This window comes from Tyto alba, unplaced genomic scaffold (genome assembly GCF_018691265.1).
Source record: "Tyto alba isolate M040663 unplaced genomic scaffold, T.alba_DEE_v4.0 Super-Scaffold_14, whole genome shotgun sequence".
In the NCBI taxonomy this organism is placed as follows: domain Eukaryota; kingdom Metazoa; phylum Chordata; class Aves; order Strigiformes; family Tytonidae; genus Tyto; species Tyto alba.
In genome coordinates, this window is record NW_024881276.1 from 22,583,501 (window position 1) to 22,601,711 (window position 18,211).

Below are 18,211 nucleotides of genomic sequence, written 5' to 3' on the forward strand. Positions count from 1 at the left end.
AATACTGAATCAGAGCATATGCCCTTGAATAGTATAAAGACTCTTTGGCATTATTCAAAATATAAATCTGATGGAATTAAATATTAGAATGAGAATCAGATTCAGTAATAGCCCTGTATCAAATTGTTTCAATAGTGCACTTGATAAAATCCCCTCTTCTGGAGCACTTCCTATTTCTGTTGCTCTGACAGAAGTGGATATTGTTCTGTTCATGCCTGAAATGGAGCAGTATACATAAAAGTTGGGAATAAAGCATTACATGGTCATTCTATTTTTGGGAGTGGATGCACTTGATAAACTGTAAGAAGTAATTTTCAATCTGAGGGAAGAGGCTTTTATTATTTGCAGAAACTTTTTACTCCTTATAAATTTTCTTTTTGGAAAAAGAGTATTCTTGACATCTTTGAATAGTGAGTCTTCTGTACCATTTGTAACTCCCATGATACCTATGCTTAACCATCTAATTTTGGTTGCTCTTAGTTCCTTTTCTATTGATGGTGCAGTATTTATTTAGAACTTAAGCTATAATTGACTTATTGATGTATAACACACCTGTAATAACAAAGAACGAATGTATTTCTGGAGTAAATAATTTACTTTGTCTTTGCAAACCATAATGAAGACAGTTTGAGGAAGTGTGTGCTCTTGCTCTGCATAGAAGTATGAGAAATCCTACCCTATTAGGAAGAAGACAGAACAAATTTTTGGAGTCCCTATTCAGAAATGTATTTTGTAGCCAAAAGAAAATTCTGTGGCTTGGAAAGTGAAAGACTGTGAATGTATAATTGTATTTTCACCAAGTCATCACATAAATTTTGTTAAAATTGAATAAAACTTATCAGGAGTATCAGTGTTTTAAAAATTAGTGAGTTTTACAGTAAGTCGAGAATGTAGCATAGACAATGCACAATCTCTGTTTTTCTGGTGAGGTTATATGCGTAGCCAACAAGTCCTCTCTCTTCTTTGGAAATCTTTTTAAATGCCATACTGGGACCTCTTCTTAAATGAGTCTTAAGAATGAACTCACATTTAAGCACGTATACCCCAAAACGAGTCAGCAACAAAACCACCATGGGTTAAGATACCGAGAGCTGCTGAGTATTCAGGCTATATGCAGATCCCCTGAAAATAACATTTATGGTATGAGTAGTCTAAGCAAAATCCACATGTAAAAAGGACAACGGATCTAAGATAAGGCACAGACACAAAGGTGAAATCCAAGACATAATCAACAGCCTGACATCTAAGATACAATTAATTTACTTATCCTAGTCAACAAAAGGTCTGATTTTTAATGACTGAAACTGATGTTTCATTTTCATTGAGCTGAATCCTCTGGAAGGTTCAGGTAGATAGCTCTTCACAAGCCTATCTTCTAGTTTCAAATCCCCCCACCTTTTGAATAACGACAACTGTAATCAGCAGGACTAGACACAGCTGACATAGAGACAGGAGACAGACTTCGCAGCAGCTACTATTCTGTGATTGGGAATTGTACTTAATATTGCTAGACCTGAAATTATACAGTTCCTGTAACCCTCCCAGTAGATCTATTATCTAGTCATTGCTGTTATTGTCTGGGAGTTTTCCATATAGCAAGAGGAAACAAAAGAAACAACAACAACATAAAAAAAACCCCAAAACAAATTAAAGCCACAGACCCTTTTTATAGGATTCAAAGATATGTTGTTCTTAAGATCTATGTCAACTTACATTTGTGTTGTTCTATTTAGTAAAAATATTCTAAATATAGGTATGTTGAATGAAGCAGTGAATCTAAGAGGCACCTAAGAGCACTAACAAAATCAGAAACATTAAAAAAAAAGATGACAATACTACAGAAATACTGAAGTGTAGTTGATTTCTGAACTAAACCTATGTGCAGAAATTACCTTAGATGAAGCACATATAGGTTAAATTCCCCAAATCTTTAGAAAGAAAAGACACTGTACAATTAAAAAAGAAAAGAACAGATTTTTAATGGGTATAGTTGGATTTTTTAGCCAGTTTTAACAGGTTTTAAAAGTTTTATTAACCCCATTATGGAACACATTTGTGCAAAACATTACTCTGCACGTGATCACCACTACCTAAGTACAGTTGGAAGAAAACCTTCTTCCTGTGAATCTTAGGGAAATCTTTTAAAATTCACTTTTAGAAGCCAAATACATTTAAGTTCAGAGGGTCCTCTAAAGGAATACAGAAGTCTATATGAATTGCATACTTGCTTGTATGAAATGTTTTATCTTTCCTGCTTCTTGACAGGTTTGTTCATATCAAGGAGACAAAGTGAATATATCAGAGAAAGGATCATTGAACCCTTTCCCTGTTTTATGTTTTGTCTTCTGTGAGGAACTGAAGGAGTTAATGCCTCAAACATTCATCAACACGGAAAGTCTCAAGGATGAACTATCTGCCCAAGGAATTGCAGAGTGCACCAAAAGGTGCATGGCTCCACTCCCTTGTGGTTGTATTGCCAAGTTCTATAGGCAAATCTCAAAGTGGAGAAATGTAGAAACCATATGTTTGGGTTAATCCCTATAGTTTAATTTAGGAGCTTGATAAATGATGTAGGCATTGCTAACGACAATACCCTTGAAGAAGAGCTAAAGGATTGATAAGAGGGAAACACCCTGCCCCCGAAGGAGCCGAAGGCTGAATGATTGCCAAAGCAGCAAAATCTGGGGGAAAGGTAAAGGTGGTAAGGGGGAGATCATGAGCACTGACTTGATCGGATGGAAGGGTTAATGCACCCCATCCCTGCTCAGCGCACGCACGGAACCCATGCTCTACCTTTTCCTTGAGTCTCATGCAAATAAGTTAATGCAGAACCCACCTCTCTTTGTCTTAGCAGAGAAGACAAAAGGTGACAGAGAATGTTGCTGGATAAGCACCCACCACCCAAGATTACCAGACCTGAGACAATGCTGGAACGTGGGGTGGTGATCTGGATTCTTTGAGTCTCTTTCTCTCCCTTCCTTTCCTTTTCTTTCTTATAGATTTCTCAATAAGAGTCCACATCGCTTACTATTTTTTCCAGGTTTAAGTTGTTTCTACTGCAAATTGAACAATTTAACCAGTTGTTTGGTGGTGTTTCACCTTAATTTAACCCGAGGGGATCATGAAACTTTTTACAACTCTCTGGACTATCCAGTCTGGGTTGTAGCATCTTCCAATTACCTGTTCTTAGCTTCCCTTAAAATAGAACAGTAGGCTAGAAGGAACTTCAGTTTGACAAGTGATGAAAATTTTTGTGTTCATCAAAAGAAGAAGATGGCAAGCTGTAAAAGCTAAAGTAACCTTTTTAAGGGTGCAATCCAAACTTTCAGTGAACAACCTAGCAGGGAAGTTAATCTGTTTAAAGTAGGATAAAGACCAGCTATTTTTGACACCTGATCTGGACACACAAAATAGAAAAAAAGGAGTAGACTAGAGATGAGAAAAGATGCATGTTTGCAGTGTTTGCTATTGTAGTGAAAACTGAAAACAAAGATTCAAATTCTAGACACAAGAAATATTTTTATTTCAAAAATAATTTTTATGACCCTCAACATCAAAAGTACAAAGATCCTCAAGAACTGTGTGAAAATACATGGAGAAATATATTTTTTTTGTTGTAACAAAGCTCTTTCATTTCTGCAAGGAAAAATATTGTAACTAGTCTAAGGATTTTTTTTTTTTTAAAAAAGAGGATTAAAGAAGTACAGCTCCAGAAATTACTGACATTTCGATTTCTTACTGAGCTATACTCCCATTATCCTAATTAAGGCCTAAATGAAACACAGTGGCTTTTAATCTCAAACCACTGGCAGACATCTGCAACTGGAAGATAACAAAGGCAGTTAACAGGACTCCATCCAGATACAGAGGTACACCACTATGGAACAGTAGCAATCAAAATGCATGTACCATTACATTGTTCATACAAAATGATCTAAATAATTGTATTTGAAGACAAAACTATTCATGACATATGATTACCTTGCCGGTGAATCATTCCTCCATGCATAATTCTTGCCACAATGCAGTGGTTCAGCTCATTCATTTTTAAAGTGATTCCCTAGAAAAAAGAAATGTTTATAAATTTAAAATAAACATTAAGCAGCGTGATTCTTGAGTAGTTAAGAATAGCCACTTTTCCTAAAAGCTTGAAGGCAGGGTATAAATTTTAAGGTTAAAATAAAAACTTTGCCACTCACTTAAATATGAGCAATGAAAACAGATACTGTTTATAAGTGAAGATGCAGTATTTTAATATATGAGCATATAAGATTCTGGTTTGTTAAAAATGTAATTTTGGACTTTGAAGTGCAAAGTGTCCAGTTTGGTTTAAAGCCTAATCTGCTGTAACTACTATAAGGTTGTTTTTAAATAAAAACCAGCTCTAGTGGTGCAGCTCTAGTAGTATGATTGCAGATATATCATTTTAAGTTAAGGATATGGGAGGATATGCATCTACAATGGCTGCTGAACTATTCCAATTATACCCGTAACTCTACTTCAAAGTTCAGATCGTGTCATTAAAAAATCATTTTAATACTGGTCTTTACCAGTACAGAGTTAAGAAAAATACTGAGGTTCCCTCCGTACCATTGGTTCATCCGTGTTCTTCTGGAACTGCACCAGTCGAACTCGTGTTACATTCTCCATATCCATGTCGCCGTTGGCGCTTTCTGGAGAATCTCCGTTTAAGTATGGAGAGGTGGGAGGAGGTGTAACTCTCAGCGCTTCATCACTGTAAACTTCATGTGCCACTACATCATGAGTTTGAAGTAAGGCCTAGAGGAGGTTACAGCAACAAAATATCAGACTTCCATCATCTCTGATGCCCTGCACTCATTCCTTGTAAGTATTTTTGAAGCTTTTCAGAAATTAAAGGAAATGCAAGATATTTGTGCCTCACTTTCTATATAGGAACTTTTCCTTTAAAGGAATCTAAGATAAACTTCAGCAGACTGCAAATGCATACACACATACTTAGCCTCTGAAATCTGCATGACCAAACCTGATTTTCTACTGTATATGCCTCAGTGAGAATGATGCCGCTTCCCTCTCCCCATCTTCTTGAACACCTGCAAGGTGTCAGAATTAAGGCATCCTTATTTATGTACCTAGACACAGAATTAGGAAGCTACCTATTCTATAATAATTACCCTAGTAAAATGGAAAGGTGTTCAGATCCAATGGTATTTCATTATAATAAAGACAGACTGTGGATTGGTATTGACTGAAAGAATGAAATACTGTTTTTTGTTCTTTACTAACATAATCACTTCCATATTCTCCTCTTCCCCCAGAGCACAGATCCAACACAACCACAGTGTGTTCAAAAAGCCTGATAAAAATTACAAACTAAACCAACAGACTTCTCAGGTACCACTTCATTAGATTTACCCTGCTTCTTGATGCAAAGAATGGTACAACATGTAATTGATTGAATGTATTTAAATATCTTTGATGAGCAGAACAACTGACTATGCAAGAATTCTAAGCTAGGGCAAGGACACGAAGCCTACATAGCTGTAAAAAGTGTAACACAGTATTATGAGATAAAAGTTGAACAAAGTGTACACATTTGCAAAGCAGTATTCAGTGGTATCAGGTATTTTTATGGTATGACATTCCACTATTCTCCAGGATATCTTTAAGAGCCCCATATCACATCCATTCCACATTTGCATTCAACTCTTAATAATGAGTAATTGTAGTTAGCTTGCTTCTGTCCAAATACAAAATACGATTTATATGTGAACATGGTAGTTCTACTCGTATACTAACTCAAGGACCAGAGATAGATCCTGCCTCTATACCCAAATGGACGGATCAAGCCTAGGTCTTACAATATCTCTACAGTAGCAGAGTTATCAGTCACCACTATAGTTAGGTCAATCTATATTATATCTTACATCTTGTTAATTTTAATTTAAATGCGTATATCTCTTAATTTGCAAAACTCATCACTCTTTCAAGGCTTGAGATTGACCATCTAGAATTTGTTTTGGCAGAGAAATCTGGCTCTGAAACATCTTAGTCTTCAATTAAAATGTTTAAGCAGAACTTGAACTGAAAAAAGTGATAAAAACCCCATCCCTGCAAAATGTAGTTCTGATGTGGAATCCAAGGCAGAAATGGGATTTTTATGGCTTCTACAAAATCCTAAATTTACTTCCAGGGTAGCACTTCTCAAGTGTACCATATTATAAAAGACAACTTCATAAACAGTTTAAATTCCCTTTCCTTAAATCAGTTTCAAACCATAGTTGGGAATACAGCATTATAACGATGGAATGAAATTTGCTAAACTAGCAATGCTGCCCACATTCTCTCCTGTTTTTCCAGTGTTTCAATCCCACCTACACAAGTACTATTTTTATTTAAATACTAACCTATATCTGTATTTTCTGTTTTTCAGCTTATTTTGTCAACCACTAAACTCAAACTTTCAACAATTCCTCTGCATTTGTCTGTACTACTGAAGCAACATTTTATATTAGAAATCTGGTCCATATATGTAAGTTAAACCACTTTAATTAAATCAGTTCTTAATTTGATTTACTTAATTGGGTGTAAACTTATGTGTGAATACTCTTGTATAGGTTTAGGGATTTTGCTTAATTCTCATTCTAGTATCTGAAAACTTTGCAGTTTTCCCAAACAAGACAAGAGCAGCCATCTGCAATCATGCCTTAGCTCTGGCTGTTACAAAAACATCCATTTGAAAAGTGAGCATGGTCTTGGCTTTATACGCAAGCAGAGAGTAGGATGATCTTCTGTGCTTCTGTCAGCTCAATCTACTCAAAGCTACTTACTCAACTTCATGCACCTTCCTGTACCTATTATACTCTCCATGCTTCAATAATACATTTCTTATGTAATTCAGGGCCTTACATTTGTTTCGCATCCAGTACTTGCCTTGCTTTATACTATATTTTTAGCAGTAATACAAATTTTGTAGGAGGTTAAAATATGGTAATTTGAATGTTTTTAAAGGTTCATAATTATACTAGATGACTTCTGAATGTGTTAACAAAAATTAACACAAATTCAGAGACAGCAGATATTGAAGTACAGCAAGCTCAATTTAAATATTGAAAACATTTAATAAAAAGGCTGCTATTGGACTTTAGAGATACTTGTTTCATGCATTTTTGTTAATTTTGATAATTGATGTTTTTTTCTTCCTGTCTCTCATTTATAGTACATGATAATCCTGCTGAAAGTAAGTTTAGTGAGAACAACTGCTCTCTGCTATATTGCAGGATCTTTGTCTGCAAAGAACAGTGTAGGAGGGCACATGATGATGGGTAAAACTTCAGTATGTAATTAAGTAAAAGTCTCCTAGAACATCAAACATTTCAACTGCTGCCACATACTAAACATAGATAATAGAATCTTTTACAGATAAAATTGGCACATTTGAAAAACCACTCAAAGTTGTGTAATGGAACAAAAGCTCCTTGAAATTTGTACACAACAAATGAGGTACATGATAATCTTTTAAACAATTCTTAAATCAATTATCTGAAGAAATACCTTTATGCAAAATTTACATACATTTCTTAAATTAAAATGTTAAGCACATACAGGCTAAATTAATAATTTATTCCTGTACCCAAAAGGTACACAAGGGTAAAACAAAACCAAAACAACAAAAAAATTTGAACTCCGAGATCTCAGTGCCAATAAGAGTACTTACAAATGCATACTTTATTGGCTTTGGTTTTGTAAAGGCCTATACCTAGTCTAAACCACTAACACTATTTAAGTAAATGAGACAGACTATACTCCATTGTCTTCCAATTAGGTATACACATTAGATAATCATATAAATAATAATAGTAAAATACTGTTATTATACAGGTGTTAACAAACATGATCCTGCTTATTACACCTTATAGCTTCAGTTTATGTGTGTCAGAACTCAGCAATTTACTAACCAGAGTATTGCTCTGTACAATGCTTGGTAAACACACTGAGTGTAGGCTGACAATACTGTTTTATACAATTATTTCCTTTCCTAATAGTATCTATTTTAAAGGCTTTGGCTCTGAAGGAAAGTTTGGCAGAATGCCCTATATGTAAGAATAATTTTGTAAGGTCTGTAACCTTATAAAAGGTGTGTCTGGGAGCAGGAGTGGGAATGATGGGAGAGAATGGGATTCCCTCTGACATCTGGAGACTCTTTGGTATCTGCACCCTACAGGTATGGTTCCACAGCAAAATATGCTGATTCCACTGCTGCTTTACATGTTTGTGCCATTCCTCCCTAACCCAGACGGTGCGTTTCTGTCCCCTTGCTCATTCTGGCTCTGTCAGTATTCCAATTGTCCCTAATTCTTTCAGCTAAATGGTTCATTGTTTTGTTGGAGCAGTTTCCTACTAGTTTAGCACGGTGCAATAGCGAAGTGCAGTGTCAGATAAATGTTGGAACAACTGCAAGGGACATGAAATATGAGGAGAAGGGATAGGACTCCATCAACTAGAGATTTAGCTTGGGATGCCACAGGCTAACTTAGTAAAATTACTCTTCAACAAAAATATTTGTTATGGAATTGCAGCTTATTGCTTATATATAAAAAATATTTTCTATAGAATTGCAGCAAAAGAATTCTGACAGATGTTTTAAATTTATGAGGATATTGGGTGGAAATAGAGATACCTATAAAAGATGATTTCCAACTCACTTTTCCTGTCACTTGACTTGATACATGAAATTTTTATATGCCACAACCATTTTTATTGATACCTACTCTAAAAGTAATTTATTCTTAAAAAATCCCCTTTCTCCAGAGTGGCTAATTTTTCTGCAATACTGAGTGGTAATATGCAAAAAAGGTAAATAAAAAGAACCTATCAGATTCCAAATAAAGAAGTTGAGTACCAGAGAGTATTCTTGTTTTTTTTCCCCCACCCTCCATTTTTTTTTTTAAGTCTTTCTTACAATATGTCTGAGTACCATTCCACCTTGTTTTATGTTTTATTTCAAGCAAGTATTCCTGTTAAATGTCGAACCAGATTTGTTACACACTTCAGGATAGGTATCAACTCCAGGCAATGACATATCAGTTTGTTGCTGAGTACAACATAAAAAAACAATGTCTGCATTAGCAATTAGTGCAATTAAATAGGAATGAATCAACAAGTAAAACAATTGGGTTAGTGAGGACCTGATGTACACACTGAATGCACTGCAGGAGGTTTTAATTCTGGACAGCTTCCATCTTGCTCTGTGGACTGAATACCCATCAGCTGCTGGATTATAGTGGCTTCTGGCGTACATCTTCAAGTTTAATTTTATCTGAAAGGAGTCTAGTTTGCATGTTCTGACACCCTTACCTGGTACAAGCCAATGCATTATAAAGGAACAATCAGGAGATTCACTTCAAAAACATACTCTTGATCTGATTTAAATTACTAAAATAAATGCTCCCAAAGCTATAGTGGCCATGAAAAGAACACATTGGGACATGCAGCTACCCAGATTTATTCTTATACCTGAATATAAGGTTGGTTTCAGCTCACTCTTTCCTGGAAATTAGGTTTATCCTTCAGACTTACAGTAATTCAGCTTTCAGGTGAGCAAATCCCACAAAGTTCCCTGCATATAATCCTTGTGTTAGGGAAGGTCAAATTCATGATTTTAAACTGACAAAAGTGTATTGCAGATTAAGCAAACACTTTTATTTCTGAATTTATGAACTTCATCCACAGCATAAACAAAAAGAAATCCTTTAATCAGTTTCAAAAGACTGGACTTCAGTAACTTGAACCAAGTTATTAAGCAGTCACTTCTCTGACTTAGGACAATTACTGCCCACAAATCAGGTTTGTGAAACAGACACAGTAAAGTTGATATGTAACACAAATTCACTTGACTGTACAAGCTATTGATTTATTGCAAAATAATGTTAAATAAACACTTATTTTACAATGAATTCAGACACCTTTATCCTAACAAGACCTTGGGAAAAGGAAAAAAGGAGGATCCCAGCTCTACCTATGGACATCCAAAAGGACTCGTTCTTCTTTCTGTGTGAAACACAGATCCCCTGGAAAAGACAGTGAACTGCTCCATAATAAGATTACTCCAAACTGCTGACAGTTTTCAGCACAGTAATGGGGACCAACAGTAATAGTAATAGCAACTATTTGCCACACCAGCAGAAGTATTTATTAATAGGCATATTGTATTGTATACAGTTTCATCACTTGCAGATTTTAGGGAGAATTTAGAATTTATGTTTTCTAATATAATGAATATTAAAAAAAATAGCCCAACAAGAGTAACATTTGCTTACCATGAAATGAGGTTGTGTTAAAATACGCTTTAGCTCCTTTGCATCATTGTTCTCTGGGTAACATGAAATTTCTTCCAATACCTGCAAAATAAGCAGGAGAAATACCAATAGTAACTTTCGTTTAAATAAAGCTATTAATCAAATAAATGAAAACCTTCCCCGGCCAGTTAGAATATCTGCAAATGATTCTACAAAAGAATATTTTTACAGGATAAAAGGCTTAGGAGAATATGCTCCCTGCAAGAGATTAAAATACCTCACTGATTTTCTTTCTGAGAGAGACTAAGGCAGAAATTTGAAGGAAACAGTTGTTCTTTTTTCAACTGACAATATTCCTCCAACAGCTAAATATATGGAGACAGAAATGAAGTGCTAATAGGTGACAAACATCACCACCACCAACTGCTACTTTCACACATGGTCTCAATTTATTTAAACAATCAGTTTAAAAGCAGAATTAAAAATACTCATAAAACCTTCTCTCCACAAATTAAATTGTTAAAGACATCAAGTGTAGGTGGTCCATCTGCTACTCCACCTCTAAGATCCAGATTTTATAAAATCTGAGCCATACTTCAGCTTATCATTGGGGGAATGAGGAGGGAGTAAATAAGCTTTAACTTATTTGCCTGCAACCAGATACTTCACAGAATCTTAGAGTGGTTTAGGTTGGAAGGGACCTTAAAGATCATCTAGCTCCAACCCCCCTGCCATGGGCAGGGACACCTCCCACCAGACCAGGTTGCTCAAAGCCCCGTCCAGCCTGGCCTTGAACCCTTCCAGGGAGGGGGCAGCCACAGCTGCTCTGGGCAACCTGTGCCAGTGTCTCACCACCCTCACAGCAAAGAATTTCTTCCTTATAGCTAATCTAAATCTACCCTCTTTCAGTTTAAAACTGTTCCCCTTCACCCTATCCCTACACTCCCTGACAAAGAGTCCCTTCCCAGCTTCCCTTTAAGTACTGTAAGGCAGCAATAAGGTTTCCCCAGAGCCTCCTCTTCTCCAGGATGAACAACCCCAACTCTCTCAGCCTGTCCTCATAAGGGAGGTGCTCCAGCCCCCTGATCATCTTCGTTGCCTCCTCTGGACTCACCCCAACAGGTCCATGTCCTTATGCTGGGGGCCCCAGCGCTGGACACAGGACTGCAGGGGGGGTCTCACGACAGCAGAGTAGAGGCGGAGAATCACCCTCTTCTTAGGGTCTGCTCTTCTTAGAACTATCTATGATAAGCTCAGTTGTTCAATTAAAAAAGCAGATACCTAGAAATATATCTTTTTTTGTGACTAAGTAATATAAACACCAGATAAGACATATAAACGTCAGCTGCAGATAAACTGAATGTGAACATGAAAGATACTGCATTTACCCAACAGGAATATTCCTTTTAATACTGCTATTATTGCAGCAAAGGTTTAATGATGAAACTGAATAATATATATAATCCTTACAGACATAATGGAATTCTGCAAGCATATGCAACTTGCTATGTAACATAAGTAAACAATGGTAGAATTCCAGAAATAACTCAGATTATGAGCCAGAGTACATATCAGTACATATCAGTATCTGACTGAAGAAAAAAATATTCCACTTAAAGTACAATCAAATGTTCAAAGTAAAAAATATATTTTAAAGCCATTACCTCTTTGGCTCTCTGTACAGCATCACTTGGAGGATTCCTGATTTGTGGTGAAGATTTTGTGTTTATTTTGTCATAAAGCTGAAATAACAAGAAAACAGCTACTAAAATCATATGCTACCTTCTATAAAGTAATGATGAGCACTAACAATAGCCTGTTTATATCATCATGATTAAGATTATTGTTATACTGCAAGACCCACAGATGTTTTGTATACAAAATCTAGCATCTTAGGGTTTTGGCTTTTAATTTTTAAACATTTCCTGATTTTAACAGTACCATAGATTCAGAGTTCATAGGATGACATGGGAAAGTTCAAGAGGTTAAGGGATTCTGCAAACCTCCCATGCTTTTTTCACAGATTTACAGAAAATATATTCTTCTACTAGAAGCGATCTTATAAATCTTGAATAAATGCTGTAAATCATACATTCTGCTATAAAATCAAATTAATCTCCATATTCCACTTTTCTCAATAAATCAAAGCATCAAACATTCCAAACAGTAGTTTAAATAAACCTCAGAATATGGGAAAATGCTCTTGAAGATAGAATGCTACAAAATTCAGTCTTTGGAGAAGAGAAAAGCAAACCTTTCCAAGAAAGAGTGCTCACAAAAAAGAGTACACGTATTTTATGAGATTTTCTACTGGACAGAAGAATGACAATGTATTTAAATAGGAAACTGCAAACCTTGCAGGTTAGTTATTTAAAAAGAAAAACTTAAAAAACCCCCCTTAACTATGCAAAACACAATAGGAGAAAGATCTATCTTCAGTTTGAAATTAGAGATAGATATAACATGCTCTCTTTCATAGAAACCTAATATTGTGTATGATTTAAAGGAATAAATGTATACTTAAGAATAAACAGGCACAGTAATAAGTACTATTTTCAAGTAAAAAACTTTTGGTTTACATTTCAAACAATATAAAGATGGTCATGCCTGTAATTATTTCCCATTTATGTTAGATTATTACTTTGAAATATAAGACAGAAAAAAGATACAAATAACTATTTTTAGGATATTAGAGAAGTTTTTATCACACTGAAGGTGGTGAAATACTGCAACACATTGCCCAGGGAAGTTGTGGAATCTCTCAACTTTGGAAATACTCAAAATTCAACTGAAATTCAAAATAGTGCATGTAAATGAACATTCAAAATACACAAGGGACTCTAACACCTTCAGCAAATCTGAACACTGTAAAGGTTGAGTTGACAAGGACCCCCCATTTAGGCTGCTCAGCAAGGAGTTCTCCAGAGCTTCCTCTGAGAAGCTCACACTCCACTGTTTGGCTGAGGGTGGCCTTTGATGTTTGAAAACGGCAATCTTGTCAAGATACAGCAGTGCCCTCTTCTATTCTCCCATGAAATATAATTCAGTTTTAGAAGAGATGTAAATTGCAATAAATGAAATCCAATATTATCATTTTCCTTGTATTCTAATGCACATGTTGAACATTTCAAGTCCATACACAGATAAATACAAAATGAGGAAACAATGTCACTTTCAAAAAGCATTGTCTGCAGGACAGTTATAACACTATCTTATGGAAAGGAAAGTAGAAAAGTCACGCTAAATCAGTTTCTTCCACATCCAACAATTTCACCTTGTGCTGCAAAAACACCATGGTACTCAGTAATTTAATCAGCCTTGACTACTGTTGAAGCTTTTAAAGTAAAAACTTTCTGCTAGCTTATGGTTCAGGAGATACTTTAGTTGCATACTCAATTATTTGTTTTTTACCTTTTCTTAAATAAGTAAACAAAACCTACCCAAACTCCAGTAACTTCAAATTATTAAGTATCACATTTATATACCTGTTAAGAAACTGCATCAAGCACTCTGTACTGAGTAAAGAGCAGTAGGAGCTGTTGAAAACGGATGATATCCAACATGAATATTATTGAATGCATTTTTCTGAAAGTCACACACATATCCTGTTTAAGATTAATGAAATTACAGAAAAGTTAGCATGAACATATTTTTATAAGTTACTTCTAGTAATTCTTTAAAAGCTAAGTCACTGCAGTTCCTGACTTCACTCAAGTCACTATGTTCTTGTGATCCAAAACAACCAGCAGTTTACAGAAAAAAATTTTTATCACTATCATGGGACAGTTATCATCTCAGACTAGGAAGGAGGCAAAAAGGAAAGCAGAAAGCAAAGTGCCTCTAAGAATGTTTATAAAAAATCAAGGCAAAAATTCAGACTAAACAAGGGTGCATTTATTTTTCCCTAGTGCCTTCATGCACTTAAATTTCATATTCTCAGACTGCTACTTACTCAGATTTGCTTCCAAAGCACCAAACCACTGGGAGAGACTCTGACAGTACTTAAAAGATAAACTTTCATATTTGCATTAAGGCTTAAAGCCTATATATTACCCAAGCCACGGGATCCATTCATTGTTTCGGGAGGTAGAAGACATCCTCAACTAGAGAAAGGATGTATTTTTAGTAGCTTCACTAGATCTCTCCTAGAGAATCTTCTTGGGTACCTCCTACATCCAAAGCTCATTACAGTAGAAGGCACTCATTGCAAGGCCTAATGGAAACACTATGCAAACAGCCTATACCACATTACATTTTTACCATGAGTATAATATGTTCTTCTTCAAAGTTCTGTCCAATCTTAACTCTAAAAAGCAAGAAGCAAATAAAACCCACAATAAATCTGAAAAGAAACTTGAACTTCTCCAACCTGAAATGCAATTAATTGATTTACACTCTTGAGGATTTTTAAAAAAAATCAGAAACAGACATTTTTGAAATTGTATACTCCAAGTATAGCTTACAAAGGGACCAGGTTACATAATTAAAATTGTTTCTCCTAGCCACATATTTCACAAACAACAGATTAAGCTTTAAAATTTCAGTGCAAATAATTTATTTTGTAATTTCTTGAAAGACGATATCTATATCAATAAAACTGGTGTTTTATGAATTGTCCTAAAGGGAACCAATTGTAGTAGTGAAAGAACTATTTTTGTATGTGAAGTTATCAAAGATTTCCACATGAAAAAATCCAAATGACATAAAGAAAAATGTAGTTTATCAATTCCTACACAGTATTTTTTTAAGCACACTGTAAATGTGCAGCTAGTCATTACTATCACTTTGCTCTGAATTACTTTTAATACGGGAGCTGACCATGGCTTTCATCATGTCAAGAGTTTTTGTCTGTTTATAGATAAGCCACAAATTCTTCGGTTTTAATTGTGGATTTTGAAATGATGGTGAACTCTGTCTTGACCTAAAACTGTTTTTAATCCCTTTTTAACAACAAAAGAGCTGTACTCTGACATTTGATGTTAGTAATAGAAAATCTTCCTAGTGGAGACAACCAGTATTGTTACCAAACTGCTTTTGTTTATTTTCACATCTCATCTGGAAAAAACCTTTTGTTCAGGCCACACAAATTCTCTCTGGTATAATGTACTGCAACACTAAATTATTCTGGAGGGTAGTGGCACAAATTACAATAGACAAGACAAACGCAATTATTACACACTGAAGACAGTAAAACGACAATACTGTTTTAAAATCTATAGATACATACAACATGGCAAAACCCCACAAATCATTAATCTTGTTCAGGTTCACATGTCCTTATGTATTTCTAATGCATTCTTAGGATAAATTAAAATAATATTATGTACAAGACTGCATCAGAAGCACTATTTCTACATTAACTGTTTATGTAGTCAAAGCAAAAATAAGAACATACAACCAAAATATGTATGTTTAAAAATATATGAAGTAATAATAAGTAAACTCAGAAACAAAGGAAGTATTAGTACCTCTTAGTACTTCCTTTTTATTTTAATTTTTTCATTATACCATTTCAACAATGCTTTCACAGAATTTTTTTTGACATTAAAAAAAAAAGTCTGGTTCTAAACCATTTGTTGTTTGGTATATACTCATATAAACAGAAGGACGAATCCAGGATATTACTTTGTATCTCTCATTTCCAAATTTAATTGTGTCTTCAGTCTCAACAGAATTTTTTAGCATTATGTTATTAAGCTTATTTCAAAACCCCATTAACTCTAACAGTAATTAGTCTTTACTTGTTACAGAAGATTATTAGAAGCTTTCTGCCAGAAGACACCAGAAGCTGGTAAGAGGACCAAAGCTTATACTATACATTAATATACCAGAACTGCTGAAGCAGTCCGACCTTCTTTGCAATCTTTGAAAAAACCTTTCCAGTACTTTTAAAATATTTTGCACTTAAGCAATAGCTCTAGCAGAAGGAATTCAGAAGAAGGAATTTGTAGCTCCATAATTTGTCTCTGAAAGCATCTGAATTTAGAGGTTTCATTTAGACACATTAAAAAGAATATTTGTTCCCTTCGATAGAAGAATCCAAAGCACCTTTACATGAAAGTTTTATGAAATGTTTAAGAAAACTCTCAATAAAACCTATTTGCACACATCATAAATTAAAGTAAACATTAATGACAAATTAGGCTTTATATACGCCTGTGGTACAGAACACACTACTGTGTGCAGTTAGCTACAGAATTTTAATCACAGAAAACCAGTCTGTTTACAGACTGTTGTCTTTCAGCAGCCCTGTAACAATAAGTCCTTCAGGGACCATACCAAAGGTGGTTTCTGGTGGAACAGAACGAACTGGTTCATTCTTCACTGTCCTCAACAGAATGCTTTTCTATGTAATACCAGCACACTTTCAGCAGGGCAAAATCTGTATGTGCCCTAATGATGGGCTTTCTTTTTGCTTGGATGCTCTATTTTCAAGCAAATAACTCTACCCCCTCACCCCAGTAGCCCAACCTCTAACAGTTTCACTCAGCAATAAGTATAAATGTAACAATTAAAAAAAAAAAAAAAGTTGTAAAATACCACAACAATTGTAACATTTGGAATTTCCAGACTTGTATAGTTTGCATCTCAGTCTCACTCCTCAGCACCAGTTCTTCTGCATTTGCTACACAGAAAATCAAAATTAAGAGCTTGCTCTAGAAAAGCTTAACAATCACTACTGATATATTAACAAAACCTGATATAACAAACATAAAGTGACATCATAACTAATTAACAGAATTTTATTGCTTCTTAAAAAGGCAGGTTTTGCTTTAAATTTTGCATGTTAGAACACAGATGCTATGAAGAGTATACCCACAAGTCAAGTAGTGTCACTATCACTTGACCAGCTTTCGGAGGAGTCTTCTGTCTATATGAAGGGAACTAGTTTCTTCTGGTATTTAAAAGCAGACAGCCCAGAGCCTAATCCACAATCAGGCAGTCGAGACAAAACAACAAACTCTTCTCTTCTGATTAGCTTTTCAGATGTGTAGAAATATCTTTTTAACTATTTCCTGTAAGAGGAGTCAGAATACTGTCTGAACACAACACCCATTCAATGTCACACTGAAAAATGTAGATACAACACAAGCAGGAGAAGTTTAGCCTCACTGTCTGGTCTAATCTTGAATGTAATCAAAGTTAGATCACACAGTGAAATCAGTAAGTATTTTATCTATCCAAAAGCTGCAAGTTTCTGTGATGCAAACGAGAAACATTTGTTAAAATAAGGGCTACTGAACTGCTAGAGCATAAACCCCTATGATCTTTCAACATAAATACATGTTTTGTGAGGATTCAGTTATAATGCAGACAGACAGATACTTTGCCAATGTCAAATATTAAATCTCCAAATTGAAACATCTAAAAATAATCATTAAAACATATCCTTATATATTAAAATTTTGCTTTCTGAACAATATAACCCTATGCAACGTGTTTATATTAGAGGACTGGTTTTCATCACTTTTAGGTTTTTGTACCATCTAAAAATTCTCAGGTGGAGGTGCTGTACAGCAACATTTACTAACAATAGGCTTGTTGCTCTGTTACCTTTCACAGCTGCCCATTGTGGTACTCCATTTACCCCAGAGGTTTCATGTGCTGCAAGTCTGAAAGAAATCCATGACCTCCTGAATGAAATAATATTCACAAGCAGTAGTATCAAATAAGTGCTAACATTAAAGAGCCAATTACATAATTGATAGACCACTTTCATTCTTTCTTCTGCCAGTTCTGCTTCACATCTTTTCCACACAAAATGTTATAACCTTCCCATGGGTGCCTCTTTGCTTGGGATTCTACACCCTCAAGAAAACACATCCCTGAAGGTAACAACTCCTAGTGGAAAACATACTGAGTAACAAGGTCACAGTAAGCAGGGACTTTATCTTCTACTTTGTTTAAAACAGTTTGTTCTTTTAAACCCTCTG

The 18,211-nt window shown here is 35.1% G+C and overlaps 1 protein-coding gene across 11 annotated transcripts in view; it reads right to left on the reverse strand.

Annotated features, from left to right (window-relative positions):
• CASK (calcium/calmodulin dependent serine protein kinase) overlaps positions 1-18,211 on the reverse strand; it is a 225,617-nt gene that overhangs the window by 34,886 nt on the left and 172,520 nt on the right. For all 11 annotated transcript variants that reach the window (XM_042789080.1, XM_042789086.1, XM_042789084.1 and 8 more), the window contains 4 exons: positions 11,942-12,019; positions 10,299-10,379; positions 4,591-4,779; positions 3,982-4,060 (listed from right to left, as the gene is read on the reverse strand). In XM_042789080.1, coding sequence (XP_042645014.1) covers positions 3,982-4,060; positions 4,591-4,779; positions 10,299-10,379; positions 11,942-12,019 — 427 coding nt within the window. The remainder of the gene's footprint in view (positions 1-3,981; positions 4,061-4,590; positions 4,780-10,298; positions 10,380-11,941; positions 12,020-18,211) is intronic.